Here is a 15,953-nt window from a genome sequence, read left to right on the forward strand (position 1 = left end):
CTTTCCCTAACCACCCCTCTCCACCACTCCTCATGCGTGATCCCTCTCCTCCACCTTTCCCTAACCATCCCTCTCCACCACTCCTCATGCGTGATCTCTCTCCTCCACCTTTCCCTAACCATCCGTCTCTCTGACAATCTGCGTCCTGCATCCATCCGTCAGTCGGTTAGTGGTGATATGGGGGATATGAAAACAGGCAGGCGGAAAAGAAAAATGAGAGCAAGAGGGAAAGAAAAACAGAAGCAGATTCAATAAGAGACTTCACTGTGGAGAGGAGGAGTGTGTTTGTGTGTGCTCTATCCTCTCTCTCTCTCTCTGCGCGAGCTTGTGTAAGCGTGTGCATCTCTTCTGGCTCCACTGTTGTTCACTGGCTCCATGGATGAGCTGGGAAGCGGAGGGAGAGCGGAATCAGCGGATGCGTCTGGCCAGAGGAGAACGGGAGGACTTTGGATTGGCATGTGCGACAAACTGGCGGCGCTGATCATCAGCAGCTCTATCTCCATCCATCCCTCCCTTCCCCCCCTCTCTCCCCTTCTCTCCCTTTCTCTCTCACGTGCACACACACTCACACACAGGCTGGATGTCATCTCGCTAGGCTGAACAAGAGGTGCTTAGGCTTGTCATTAGTCGCACAGGGAGATCCAGAGAGTTGAGTGTGTGTGTGAAGTGGGGACACTGAATACACAGATGTGGCTTTGATTGGCTCGTGGCTTAAATGACTCTCTCACTCTGTGTCACAGTGGACTTACTTCTGGGATCCTGACAACGAAAACGGTCACTGAGAGAAGGAGAGAGGGCGGGGGGATATTGGAGGAGTGGAGGGGGGAGGTTTCAGGCACAGAGAGGCTGGCATCCAGAGTAACTAGGGACAGAGAAAGAGTGGAGGCACGGAAGGAAGGGATGCCCTGGGGGTGCATCTTTCTATTCTTCACGCTCTCTTTTCTATCTGGAGTAAGGACTTGGGGGTTGTGAAGATCTCTGCCTCATGTGCTCTTCCTCTCTCTCTGTCTGTAGGTCTGTCTTTGGCTTAACTCTCTGGGTTGCTTTATTTAGTTCTGTGTCTCTGTCACTCTTTCTGTGCTGCAGGTGTGTATGCCCCTCTCCTCTTTCTCTCTTTCTCTGTGTGTACTGAACGTGTGATTGTGTTCCTTTTCTAGGTGGTAGTTCAGGGCTCTCATTGCATTGCCTCTCTTTCTCTCTCTCTGTGTATGTGTAGGTGTCTGTGTATTGGGGTGTCCTTGTCTGTGGGACCGGAGGGGTCATGATGGACCTAAAGGAGAGTTGTGGCAGTGAGGGGAGCCATGAGAGCTCCAGTCTGCACCCGTCCTCCTGGCAGGCCTTCTCCCACACCAGCACGCTCCACGGCCTGCGCTTCATCTTCCCCTACGGCCGGCCAACACCTCGCCGCCTGCTCTGGGCCGCCGCTCTGCTGGCCTGCCTGGGCCTCCTGGCCCTGGAGAGTGCCGAGCGCCTGGCCTACTTCCTCTCCTACCCCCATGTGACGAGCGTGGATGCTGTGATGTCGGGCAGCTTGTTGTTCCCTGCCGTCACCGTGTGCAACCTCAACGCCTACCGCTTCAGCCGCCTGTCCCGCAATGACCTGTACCACGCTGGGGAGCTGCTGGCCCTGCTGGACGTCCACCTGAGGATCCCTGAGCCCCAGCTGGCCGAGCCCCACGTCCTGGCCTTCCTCACAGACAAGGCCAACTTCACCGCCTACAGGCCCAAGCCCTTCAGCATGCGTGAGTTCACCGAGAGGGTGGGTCACGACCTTAAGGAGATGATGCTCTACTGCCGATACCAAGGCCAGGAGTGCAGTCACAAAGACTTCAAAATCGTAAGTCTACTCATAGTCTCCCTGTCTTTGCTCAGGTCTGGCACAGGTCAGATCTGCTGCTACTGCAGCGCAGTTGAGTCTTTCACCCAGAAGGCTTTGTCTGTCAAGTGTTAATGTGTGTTCTGTGATATGGTCTACAAGTTTTCAAAGACCGGTAGCGTTTTTTTCCCTCTGAGTTGACTTGATGTATGTTGGTAGCTGATGCTGTTTCCTGATATTTTTGTACTTCCATCTACAGGTAGTTTTTTAGTGATTGTGTACTGCAAGCACACACTCTGCAGCTGTCCTGCTATTGTTATCTTTATTTCATCCACAGGATAGCTCTTGGGGTTTTGACAGTCTGTTCTACAGGTCTCTTGATAGTCCCCATAAATATGGAATAAGTAGTTTGTCTTTGGGCTGAATACATGTGATATAATTTCAGATTTCATGGAATGACAGCTGTTGTTGCCCAGTTACAACTCTAGTTGGCCAGTTACTACTGTTGTTGCCCAGTTACTGCTCTTGTTATCCAGTTACAGCTGTTGTTGCCCAGTTACAACTCTAGTTGGTCAGTTACAACTGTTGTTGCCCAGTTACTGCTGTTGTTGCCCAGTTACAACTCTAGTTGGCCAGTTACTACTGTTGTTGCCCAGTTACTGCTCTTGTTACCCAGTTACAGCTGTTGTTGCCCAGTTACAACTCTAGTTGGCCAGTTACTACTGTTGTTGCCCAGTTACTGCTCTTGTTACCCAGTTACAGCTGTTGTTGCCCAGCTACAGCTGTTGTTGCCCAGTTACAGCTGTTGTTGCCCAGTTATTTCTCTTGTCCACATACAGCTCTAGTTGGCCAGTTACATCTCTTGTTGCCCACTTACAGCTGTTGTTGCCCACTTACAGCTGTTGTTGCCCACTTACAGCTGTTGTTGCCCAGTTACTGCTCTTGTCCACATACAGGTCTAGTTGCCCAGTTACAGCTCTTGTTGCCCAGGGACATCTCTAGTTGCCCAGGGACATCTCTAGTTGCCCAGGGACATCTCTAGTTGCCCAGGGACAGCTCTTGTTGACCAGTAACAGCTCTTGTTGACCAGTTACTGCTCTTGTCCACATACAGGTCTAGTTGGCCAGTTACAGCTCTTGTGGCCCAGTTGTAGCTCTTGTTGCCCGGTTACAGCTCTTGTGGCCCAGTTACAGCTCTTGTGGCCCAGTTACAGCTCTTGCCCAGTTACAGCTCTTGTGGCCCAGTTATAGCTCTTGTTGCCCGGTTACAACTCTTGCCCGGTTACAGCTCTTGCCTGGTTACAGCTCTTGCCCGGTTACAGCTCTTGCCCGGTTACAGCTCTTGCCCGGTTACAGCTCTTGCCCGGTTACAGCTCTTGCCCGGTTACAGCTCTTGCCCAGTTACAGCTCTTGCCCAGTTTTAGCTCTTGTTGCCGGTTACAGCTCTTGCCCAGTTACAGCTCTTGCCCAGTTACAGCTCTTGCCCAGCTACAGTTTGTAGCCCACAAGTTCTCCAGACCATGCACAGGCTGTAGTATATGCACAGGTTGCTGGTAATGAGTTTTCCTCAGTGCTTTTTGTCTTGTAGCCATAGAGCCGTAGCACACACACAGGCCCTGCTGTAGACATGCCTTTAGGCTCTGATCTGCTTTGATGAGCTTCCCTTTGAGCAGTGTAATCATTCTTGTCATTAAAGGAGAATATCTCTGTCTAAACTAGCATACTGGCAGCTTGTAGATCGTCTGAGTTGAGGCTTCCAGGTCGCCCAGTTTTGTAGTCACAGATGGATTCATATCTTGGTTTTTCATCTCGGGACACACTCACTGTCACTGCACAAAGACTAACTGGCAAGGCAACAGTGATGTGTAATGTAATAGCTTCCCTGGTATTATTGGGGTGGTCTCAGTGACTCATTTATAATTCTGTCAGGAATTAGTCATTCTTCAATGGTGAATCTGTAACCTAGTAATCTTTTGGGAATCTCTGTTTGGACAATATGTAATTTCCTGTTAACTCTGTTGGATCCTTTGGGTGTAAATATTGACCTAAGAATGCTCTGTAGTCAAACTTGCTAGTCCCTGTAGTGATTTATGTACTAGTGACATTTCTTCAAATCAAATTGTATTGGTTACATACACATATTTAGCACATGTTATTGCGGATTTAGCTAAATGCTTGTGTTCCTAGCTCCAACAGTGGAGTAATATCCAACAGTTCACAATACATACAAATCTAAAGTAAAAGAATGGAGTTAAGAAATCCAGTACCGGTCAAAAGTTAGGACACACCTACTCATTCTAGGGTTTTTCTTAATTTTTTACTTTTGTTTACATTGTAGATTAATAGCGAAGACATCAAAACTATAAAATAACACATATGGAATCATGTCGTTACCAAAAAAGTTAAACAAATCAAAATATATTTTATATTTATAAGTAGCCACCCTTTGCCTTGATGACAACCTTGCACAGTCTTGAAGGAGTTCCCACATATGCCGAGCACTCGTTGGCTACTTTTCTTTGACTCTGCAGTCCAAATCATCCCAAACCATCTCAATTGGGTTAAGGTCAGGTGATTGTGGAGGCCAGGTCATCTGATGCAGCACTCCATCACTCTCGTTCTTGGTCAAATAGCCCTTACACAGCCTGGAGGTGTGTTGGGTCATCATGGAAAAATATTTTGATTTGTTTAACACTTTTTTAGTTACGACATGATTCCATATGTGGTATTTCAAAGTTTTGATGTCTTCACTATTATTCTACAATGTAGAAAAAGGTAAAAAATAAAGCAAAATCCTTGAATGAATAGGTGTCCAAACTTTTGACATGTACTGTATAGAAATATTTGGACGAACAATGTCGGAGTGACATTGACTAATGTACAGAAGAATAGAATTCAGTATATACATATGAATGTTTAAGGTGACTAGTGTTCCATTATTAAAGTGGCCAGTGATTCCATGTCTATGCATATAGGGCAGCAGCCTCTAAGGTGCAGGGTTGAGTAAAAGAGTGGTTGCCGGCTAGTGATGGCCCGGCTAGTCTGATGGCCTTGAGATAGAAGCTGTTTTTCAGTCTCTCGGTCCCAGCTTTGATGCACCTTCGCCTTCTGGATGGTAGCGGGGTGAACAGGCCGTGGCTCGGGTAGTTGATGTCCTTGATGATCTTTTTGGCCTTCCTGTGACATCGGGTGCTGTAGGTGTGCTGGAGGGCAGGCCGTGTGCCCCCGGTGATGTGTTGGGCAGACGGCACCACCCTCTGGAGAGCGCTGCGGTTGCGGGTAGTGTAGTTTCCGTACCAGGCGGTGATACAGCCCGACAGGATGCTCTCAATTGTGCATCTGTAAAACTTTGTGAGGGTCTTTAGGGACCAAGCCAACTTTCTTCAGCCTCCTGAGGTTGAAGAGATGCTGTTGCGCCTTCTTCACCACACTGTCTGTGTAGCTGGACCATTTCAGATCGTTGTGATGTGTACGCTGAGGAACTTGAAGCTTTTCACCTTCTCCACTGCGTTTTGTTGACGTTGGGGGAGAAGTTATTTTCCTCGCACCACTCTGACAGGGCCCTCACCTCCTCTCTGTAGGCTGTCTCGTCATTGTTGGTAATCAGGCCTACAACTGCTGTGTCTTCTGCAAACTTGATGATTGAGTTGGAGGAATGCTTGGCCACGCAGTCATGGGTGAAGAGGGAGTACAGGAGGGGGCTGAGCATGCACCCTTGTGGGATGAGGATCAGCAATGTGGAGGTGCTGTTTCCTACCTTCACCACCTGGGGGCGGGATAGGGCAGTGCGATGGCGATTGCAATCGCCAGGATCTATTGGGTATGTATGCAAATTGAAGTGGGTCTAGGGTGTCGGGTAAGTTAGAGGTGAAATTAATCTTAACTAGCCTCTCAAAGCACTTCATGATGATAGAAGGGAGAGTTACGGGGCGATAGTCATTTAGTTCAGTTACCTTTGCTTTCTTGGGTACAGGATCAATGGTGGACATCTTGAAGCAAGTGGGGACAGCAGTCTGGGATAGGGAGAGATTGAATATATCTGTAGACACTCTAGCCAGCTGGTCTACGCATGCTCTGAGGACGCAGCTAAGGAGGCCGTCTGGCCCAGCAGCCTTAAGAAGGGTTAACAAGTTGAAATGTCTTACTCACGTCAGCTACAGAGAAGGAGAGACCACAGTCCTTGGGAGCGTGCCATGTCAGGTGGCACTGTGTTATCCTCAAAGCGGGCAAAGAAGGTGTTTAGCTTGTCCAGGAGGAAGACGTCAGTGTCCGCAACGTGGCTGATTTTCCCTTTGTAATCTGTGATTGGCTGTAGACCCGGCCACTTACGTCTTGTCTCTGAGCCATTGAATTGCAACCCCAAATTGTCTCTGTAATGACGTTCGGCCTGTTTGATTGCCTTAAGGAGGGAATAACTACTCTGTTTGTATTCAACCATATTCCCAGTCACCTTGCCATGGTTAAATGCAGTGGTCTGCGCTTTCAGTTTTGCGCGAATGCTGCCATCTATCCACGATTTCTGATTTGGGTAGGTTTTAATGGTCACAGTGGGAACAACATCTGCTATACACTTCCTGATGAACTCAGTCACCGTGTCAGTGTATACATCAATGTTATTCTCAGAGGCTACCCGGAACATATCCCAGTCCGCGTGATCAAAACAATCTTGAAGCATGGATTCTGATTGGTCAGACCAGCATTGAATAGACCTTAGCACGGGTACTTCCTGTTTGAGTTTCTGCCTATAGGGAGGTATGAGCAAAATGGAGTGTCACGGCTCCTCCTCTGCAGTGCAGGGGGCGGTTCCTCCTGCAGGCAGAGGAGGGTCGTTAGTGATTGGAGTCACCTGGGCTCAGGGTATTTAAATTGCTGCTTCACTAATCTCTCTCTCTGCTCCTCCAGGTATGATCCTGTTTTGTTTGTTCCTTTGTAGTTTTGCATAGTTTTCACTCAGTCATTCACATGCATCCCTGCACTGTACATACACCTTACATTATGATACATTCACACCTCATTTATTTTTCTTTGTTTAAAGTTAATAGTTTTGGTTTACAATAAAGAACCTTTTTGATTGGCCTATACCTGTTGTTCGCATCCCCTCATTTTTGCCACAGGCTATGAGCCGGCCTGTGACAAGTGGGGGCTCGTCTGTAAGTTAAAGTTCATTGTACTTTAGTCTTACTTTAGTATTTTATTTTACTTTAACATTTTGTTATAGTTGGTTAAGGTTTCGTCTAGATTGTCTTTGTCTTATTGATATGTTTGTTTATTTGTAATTTGGTTGATTTGATTATTGTTTTGTAGTTAACTTGGGGGGGGGGGGGGGGGTAGTGAACGTGGGTAGAGCATCCCTTTCCCTTTTCCCCGTCATCGGCTCGGGAGCACCTCCATGGTTATGGGGGGGGGGGGCAGTGAACGTGGGTAGAGCATCCCTTTCCCTTTTCCCCTTCATCGGCTCGGGAGCACCTCCATGGTTATGGGGGGGGGGGCTTTTCCACTCCACTGGTTTTGTGTGCATAAAACTCCACCACATGTGACTGCACGAAGACCAGGGCCAGTTAGTTAGTGGTTTTTGGAGGATAGTGGGGTGTGGCTCCTGTCCTTGAACCCAGACTGACAGCAGGTGATAGTTGTGTTGGTTGAGGAAAATGTCTTCCATTCTGAGTAGTTTTGTTCAAGCTCCTTCAGAGGTAGCCTTAGAGTTGTGTACTAAGGAGCAGTTAATTGAAATTGCTGAACATTATCAGATTGAGATGGTTGGATATTTTTAAAGAGACTGTTAAAACTAGAATAACCTCTAGCGTCGAGCAATCCCGTATCCGGGAGCGTAATCATAGCCTCAAGCTCAATACCATAATGTTTCCTATTCATGAAAATCGCAAATGAAATGAAATAAATATATTCAAACACAAGCTTAGCCTTTTGTTAACAACACTGTCATCTCAGATTTTCAAAATATGCTTTTCAACCAAAGCTACACAAGCATTTGTGTAAGAGTATTGATAGCCTAGCATAGCATTAAGCCTAGCATTCAGCAGGCAACATTTTCACAAAAACAAGAAAAGCATTCAAATAAAATAATTTACCTTTGAAGAACTTCGGATGTTTTCAATGACGAGACTCTTAGTTAGATAGCAAATGTTCATTTTTTTCCAAAAGGATTATTTGTGTAGACGAAATAGCTCCCTTTTGTTCATCACGTTTGGCTAAGAAAAAGACCGGAAAATGCAGTCACTTACAACGCCAAACTTTTTTCCAAATTAGCTCCATAATATCGACAAACATGGCAAACGTTGTTTAGAATCAATCCTCAAGGTGTTTTTCACATATCTATTCGATAATCTATCAGTGGTGGCAGTTGGCTTCTCATCAGAAGCAAACAGAAAAATACATGCAGCGGGAGATCACGCACCAATTTCGACGGAGGACACCAAGCGACCACCTGGTAGATGTAGTCTCTTATGGTCAATCTTCCAATGATATGCCTACAAATACGTCACAATGCTGCAGACACCTTGGGGAAAACGTAAGCTGACTCCTAGCTCCTTCACAGCCATATAAGGAGTCATTGGCATGAGGCGGTTTTAAAAAATGCGGCACTTCCTGATTGGATTTTTATCTGGGTTTTTTCTGTAACATCAGTTCTGTGGCACTTACAGACAATATCTTTGCAGTTTGGGAAACGTCAGTGTTTTCCTTCCAAAGCTGTCAATTATATGCATAGTCGAGCATCTTTTCGTGACAGAATATCTTGTTTAAAACGGGAACGTTTTTCATCCCAAAATTAAAATAGCGCCCCCTATATCCAAGAAGTTAAAGCAGGGTCTTAGAGAAATGGGTGTTTTTTGGGGGTCAGTCTGCTAGTAGTGAGGGTGCAGGTTTTCAGTCTAGCCCTTCATTAACTTTTGAGCAGCAGAAGGAGCTGTTGCAAATGCAGTTAGAGAGAGTGATTGAGAAATGCTAATAGACCAGATCCAGACACATACTTTGCTTTATTTGAGCGTATTGCGGAAGCTAGAGCTTGGTCAGATTTGGACATGACTATGTTGTTGCAATGTGGACTTACAGGTAAAGCACGTGAGGCTTTTGCAGCACTGAGTGTAGCTGACAGTAACATTTTTGCGAAAGGTTAAATAAGCAGTTCTGAAGGTCTACGAGCTTGTGCCAGAGGCATATCGTCAACGTTTTTGTTCCAGGAAAAAGTTTGATTCACAAACCTATTCTGAGTTTGTTCGTGAATTGACTTCTGTATTTAATTGTTGGTGTACACCTTCTGAAGTTAGTATTTTTGAGGGACTATCTAATTTGATTGTGTTAGAACAGTTCAAAAATTCTGTGTCTGACCAGGTTGCTACATACATGAAAGAACGTAAAGTTAAGTCTCCAAGTGATGCAGCAATCCTTGCAGATGAGTACAGGCTAACACATAAAAGCTGTTTTGAGTCAAACAGTGACATGTACCATAAAAATAACTTTACTCCTAGGAATAGTAGGTAACCTTTTTCTGGGGCTTCTTTCCAAAGGCCTCAACAGAAGTTTGGGTCTGGAGAACTTAAAGCACCGGTTAATGCTAATACCTGCCGCTACTGTTTAGTTGAAGGACATTGGAGGAAAGATTGTCCTCTGCTTAAATAAAAAAAGTAAGGTCAATTTAAACCTGCTGTGACGGCAGCTCCTGTTGCAGCCTCTGACCACCAGGGTGAGCTTTTTCAGCCACTCATAGAGTTTGATTCTCAGTCTTCCCTCTGTGATTTTTCAGCCTTTATTTCAGATGGTGTAGTGTTCCTGGTAGATGGCAACCAAAATGTTTCAATCAAGATCTTAAGAGACACTGGAGCTTTAGATTATTTTATTCTGGAATCTGTTTTGCCGTTCTCTAAAGAGTCTGATAATTGCAGTTGTGTAATGGTATGTGGTATGGGTTTAGTTCCATTATCTTGTCCTTACATGAAGTTACCCTAAAATGTGGTCTGGTAGAGGGTGATGTAGATGTTGGTGTTAGACCCCAGTTGCCAGTAGAGGGAGTCCACATGATTTTGGGGGAATTACTTGGCAGGTAGTAAGGTGTGGGCAGATGGCAAACTAAACATCTGTAAGAAGCAACCTTCAGTGTCACCTGCAAGGGAATCTCCGGATCAAAACTATGTCTCCTGAGGTATTTCTAGTTTGTGCGGTTACTCGCGCTGCCTCTCATAAGGAGATTGCGAGTAAGCAAGAAAGTCTTGAGTTGCCAGTCAAACTCCAGACAGAACAGTTGACTAGTTCTAGAGATTCATTAATGGCTGAGCAAAAGGCCGATACTACCTTGGCTGATCTGTTTGATAAAGTTGTTCCTGATTCAGTGGTGAGGAATAGTGCTCAGTGTTATTTTCTTCTTGATGAGCTGTTGGTCAGGAAATGGGTTCCACTCTATGATCAGGGTCTAGGAGAACCAGTCTTTCAAATAGTTGTACCTACTACTTTGCGAAATAAAGTGTTGCAAACATCACATGGTGATGTGGCAGGTCATATGGGTGTTCGTAAATGATCGCATACTTCGTAATTTTTTTCTGGCCACGTTTAAAACCTGTTGCGACGAGCAATCCCGTATCCGGGATCGTAATTATAGCCTCAAGCTCATTACCATAACGCAACGTTAACTATTCATGAAAATCGCAAATGAAATGAAATAAATATATTGGCTCTCAAGCTTAGCCTTTTGTTAACAACACTGTCATCTCAGATTTTCAAAATATGTTTTTCAACCATAGCAAAACAAGAATTTGTGTAAGAGTATTGATAGCTAGCATAGCATTAAGCCTAGCATTCAGCAGGCAACATTTTCACAAAAACAAGAAAAGCATTCAAATAAAATAATTTACCTTTGAAGAACTTCGGATGTTTTCAATGAGGAGACTCTCAGTTAGATAGCAAATGTTCAGTTTTTCCAAAAAGATTATTTGTGTAGGAGAAATCACTCCGTTTTGTTCATCACGTTTGGCTGAGAAAACCCCCCCGAAAATTCAGTCGTCAAAACGCCGAACTTTTTTCCAAATGAACTCCATAATATCGATAGAAACATGGCAAACGTTGTTTAGAATCAATCCTCAAGGTGTTTTTCACATATCTATTCGATGATAAGTCATTCGTGGCAGTTTTGTTTCTCCTCTGAATCACATGGGAAAATACATGCAGCTGGAGATTACGCACCAATTTCGACAGAGGACACCAGGCGGACACTTGGTAAATGTAGTCTCTTATGGTCAATCTTCCAATGATATGCCTACAAATACGTCACAATGCTGCAGACACCTTGGTGAAACGACAGAAAGTGTAGGCTCATTCCTGGCGCATTCACAGCCATATAAGGAGACATTGGAACACAGCGCCTCAAAAATCTGGCTCACTTCCTGTTTGAAGTTTAATCTTGGTTTCGCCTGTAGCATTAGTTCTGTGGCACTCACAGACAATATATTTGCAGTTTTGGAAACGTCAGAGTGTTTTCTTTCCAAAGCTGTAAATTATATGCATAGTCGAGCATCTTTTTGTGACAAAATATCTTGTTTAAAATGGGAACGTTTTTTTATCCATAAATTAAAAGAGCGCCCCCTATATCCAAGAAGTTAAAGCGGGATGTAGCTAAGTTTATTAAAACTTGTGATACCACAAGCCAAACCAGGTTGTAAAGCCAGCACCTTTGTATCCAATACCAGCCGTAGGGCAACCTTTTGAGCATCTTATTATCGATTGTGTTGGGCCTTTACCAAGGTCCAAGTCAGGTCATAGCTACTTATTAACTGTTCTGTGTCAAGCAACCAGATATCCGGCAGCTTTTTCCTTGCGTACCATAACTTCACAATCAGTAGTTAAAGCGTTAACTCAATTTATTTCAACATTTGGGATTCCAAAAATCATCCAGTCAGATCTGGGGTCTAACTTTACCTCCCATGTATTTGCTCAGGTTCTCAAACAGCTTAAAGTTAAACACAACAAGTCTACTGCGTTCCATGCCCAGAGCCAGGGAGCTTTGGAACGTTTTCATCAAACTTTAAAATCCTTGCTTTGTGCATACTGTACAGAACTGTCTGCAGATTGAAAGGAGGGGTTACCTTGGCTGTTACTAGCTGCTCGTGAAGTAGTGCAGGAAAGCACAGGGTTTAGCCCAAATTACTTAGTGTTTGGTCATAAGGTGCGTGGGCCTTTAGCTTTGTTGCAGGATGGTTGTTTGCCTGAGGAACCACCTAGGAACCTTATTGACTATGTAAATGGTTTTAGGTTGAAGTTGTATAGGGCTGGTGAACTGGCGAAAAAAAAACTAAAATCTTCTCAACGGAAAATGAAACTGAAATATGACGGACAGGCTGAGCTGCGTGTTTTAGCAGCGCGAGTGCTACAGTGTTTTCCTCAAATGAGCTTTTTTTTAAATCCCCAGCTACTATAAATGCAGCCTCAGGATATGTGGGTTCCAGTTTGGCTGTGACTATAACCGAAGAGAATTATCTTGGGAGGTAATACGGTCGGCATTTGATTCTGACGTATTCTAGGTCGGATGAACAAAAGGACTTGAGTTTCTGTACGTTATCACAATCACACCGTGTGTAGTTAATCATAAAACATACAACCCCGCCTTTCTTCTTCCCGGAGATTTCTTTATTCCTGTCTGCACAATGTACTAAGAACCCAGCTGGCTGTATGGACGGGGACAGTATATCCGGAGAGAGCCATGATTCCGTGAAACAGAGTATGTTACACTCCCTGATGTCTCTCTGGAAGGAGATCCTCGCCCTGAGCTTGTCTACTTTATTGTCCAGAGACTGAACATTAGCGAGTAATATACTCTGTGGCTTTTGAGTTATTCTTGTCTTGTGACTCTGTTTATTTTATTTATTTTTTATTTTATTTCACCTTTATTTAACCAGGTAGGCTAGTTGAGAACAAGTTCTCATTTGCAACTGCGACCTGACCAAGTTGACCTGTGTCAGGGAGAATGTTGGAGCTTGGAGCCTAAGATTTTCATTGTACCCTGCAATCACACCTGCAACCCTGTACATGTGACTGTTAAACACTCTGAATCTGAATCATGTTGACAGTCTACAAGAGAATGCACTGTCATCTCTGCCCACTGCCTGTTTCCTTGGTCTCTCTCTTTCTCTTTCCACTCTGCCCCTTCCTTTGTCAGAAAAAAAAAATATCCTTCTACCAAGGCAAAAAGATTCACAGAAATAGAAACACACACACACACTGGAGCATTACCATGACACAACAGGGACCAGAGTTTGAGTGACATTGTGATGAATGACCGCAGGGAGGATTGTGGGAACATGGGCGTCAGTGTGATGTGACAGATGGAACTGGAACAGAATAGAATACGACACAAAAGAGAAAGCACAAATGTGTTTTTCCATTCTAGTCATAGTGTCAATGTGTATTTGTGTACATTTGAAATGTATTTACACATGTGAATAACAGATTGCATTTGTGTGAGCGTCAGATTCTAAATGTAAATACATTTGAATATTTGAAAAGTCTGTGTAGCCTATATGTGAGGCTGGAGCCGTGTGTGTGTAATTAACTGTAAAGGTCTGTGTGTTTGTTTATAATGTGTGAATGTGATTATGATTGTGTTAAGAATTGCCTCCCCCCTGTGTGATTATTACAGCCCTGATTAAACACTGATTGATCACAGTGACAGGCTACATCAGTGTCTGCCAGACTGAATGCAGCTCAATGTGACAGTTCTACAGTAGCATCCCCTAAGATTGATGCCAGCGTGGGCCCTATCACACACTCAACCTTAATGAGAGCCAGCCAGCATGGCCTGATGATAGCAGCCAGACTAGGGGCTCTGTATCACACAGACGCTAATTAGCAATACATCTGACCCAGCCTGGCCAAGGATTACAACCACAATCCTGTATTTTCAGCACCGCATTTATGCACTACACAACCTGTGGCCTCATCTGACTGGCTGGTTGTAATAGATTAGTCTAGCTACATGGCCAATTGCCTATGTACATTGTTGTGTCTGTGTTTAACCTTGATCCCTATGAAGGGATATATCCGTAAGTTTATTGGGTGTCAGATTGCCCAGAGGTTAAGAGTGTTGGGCCAGTAACCAAAAGGTCACTGGTTCGAATCCCTAAGCCGACTGAAAAATGTGTCGATGTGCCCTTGAGCAAGACACTTAACCCTAGACGCTCTGGATAAGAGTGTCTGCTAAATGACTCAAATGTAAAAATGTCCCACCATCAGAGCCGCACAGAACACCAACAAGTAGGGGGGTAGTCTACATTATGTTTCCTCTCACTAAACATTTGACTTGTTTTACAATTGTGCATTTCACTCCATTTGAAATCCCCATGTATCATATTACATCCTTAATGTGAATGGTTCCATTCGTTGTTAATGTGCCATTACGAAGCCATTTTACACTCCTTACAGGGCACGGCTCAGTCTGTTAAAGGGCACGGGAAACCACTGCTAACGCAATCTCCCTGGTCCGCCCCTCTAAAACACCCCAGAGACAGGAAAGCAACCTGTTCAGCAGAATAAACCTGGGGTGAAATGTGCATGCCCTGCTGTTTATTTAAAAGACACTGCAATAGTGTGGATAATGTGAAGTAGTGAATTATGGTGGTCTCTGGACAGTGGTGCGCTTTTCGAGAGAGAAGGGGAGCGCTTGAGTCAGTGAATACGGAGGGACGTGAGCGAAAAAGAGAACATGATGGAGCCCCAGTCAGTCAGTAAAGAGGGTGAGAGAAAAGGGGATGTCAAGGCATGTAGAGATGGAGAAAGAGAGGGGGACGGAGGGAGAGAGAGGGAGAGAGCTGGACTAGGTGGTAAAGCCTGCAGGGAGAGAGAGATGGACTAGATGGAGAGATGGACTAGGTGGTAAAGCCAGCAGGGAGAGGGAGAGAGAGAGAGCTGGACGAGGTGGTAAAGCCAGCAGGGAGAGAGAGAGAGCTGAACTAGGTGCTAAAGCCAGCAGGGAGAGAGAGAGAGCTGAACTAGGTGCTAAAGCCAGCAGGGAGAGAGAGCTGAACTAGGTGCTAAAGCCAGCAGGGAGAGAGAGCTGGACTAGGTGGTAAAGCCAGCAGGGAGAGAGAGAGAGATGGACTAGGTGGTAAAGCCAGCAGAGAGAGAGAGATGGACTAGGTGGTAAAGCCAGCAGAGAGAGAGAGATGGACTAGGTGGTAAAGCCAGCAGAGAGAGAGAGATGGACTAGATGCTAAAGCCAGCAGAGAGAGAGAGATGGACTAGGTGCTAAAGCCAGCAGAGAGAGAGAGAGAGATGGACTAGGTGGTAAAGCCAGCAGAGAGAGAGAGAGATGGACTAGGTGGTAGAGCCAGCAGAGAGAGAGAGAGAGATGGACTAAGTGGTAAAGCCAGCAGAGAGAGAGAGAGATGGACTAGGTGGTAAAGCCAGCAGGGAGAGAGAGATGGACTAGGTGGTAGAGCCAGCAGAGAGAGAGAGAGAGATGGACTAGGTGGTAAAGCCAGTAGAGAGAGAGAGAGAGAGATGGACTAGGTGGTAAAGCCAGCAGGGAGAGAGAGATGGACTAGGTGGTAAAGCCAGAAGGGAGAGAGAGAGAGATGGACTAGGTGGTAAAGCCAGCAGAGAGAGAGAGATGGACTAGATGCTAAAGCCAGCAGAGAGAGAGAGATGGACTAGGTGCTAAAGCCAGCAGAGAGAGAGAGAGAGATGGACTAGGTGGTAAAGCCAGCAGAGAGAGAGAGAGATGGACTAGGTGGTAGAGCCAGCAGAGAGAGAGAGAGAGATGGACTAGGTGGTAAAGCCAGCAGGGAGAGAGAGATGGACTAGGTGGTAAAGCCAGCAGAGAGAGAGAGCTGGACTAGGTGGTAAAGCCAGCAGAGAGAGAGAGATGGACTAGGTGGTAAAGCCAGCAGAGAGAGAGAGAGATGGACTAGGTGGTAAAGCCAGCAGGGACAGAGAGAGAGATGGACTAGGTGGTAAAGCCAGCAGGGAGAGAGAGAGAGATGGACTAGGTGGTAAAGCTAGCAGAGAGAGAGAGATGGACTAGGTGGTATAGCCAGCAGGGAGAGAGAGAGAGATGGACTAGGTGGTAAAGCCAGCAGGGAGAGGGAGATGGACTATGTGGTAAAGCCAGCAGAGAGAGAGAGATGGACTAGGTGGTAAAG

The 15,953-nt window shown here is 45.4% G+C and overlaps 1 protein-coding gene across 1 annotated transcript in view; it reads left to right on the forward strand.

Moving 5' to 3' along the window:
* The first annotated feature begins 355 nt into the window (after positions 1-355).
* LOC109897421 (acid-sensing ion channel 2-like) overlaps positions 356-15,953 on the forward strand; it is a 565,196-nt gene continuing 549,598 nt past the window's right edge. The window contains exons 1-2 of the mRNA XM_031834854.1: positions 356-607; positions 1,217-1,837. Of these exons, the coding sequence (XP_031690714.1) occupies positions 1,262-1,837 (576 nt within the window). The 5' untranslated portion in view covers positions 356-607; positions 1,217-1,261. The remainder of the gene's footprint in view (positions 608-1,216; positions 1,838-15,953) is intronic.

The sequence above is a fragment of the Oncorhynchus kisutch genome, linkage group LG10 (assembly GCF_002021735.2).
Source record: "Oncorhynchus kisutch isolate 150728-3 linkage group LG10, Okis_V2, whole genome shotgun sequence".
NCBI classification, from domain to species: domain Eukaryota; kingdom Metazoa; phylum Chordata; class Actinopteri; order Salmoniformes; family Salmonidae; genus Oncorhynchus; species Oncorhynchus kisutch.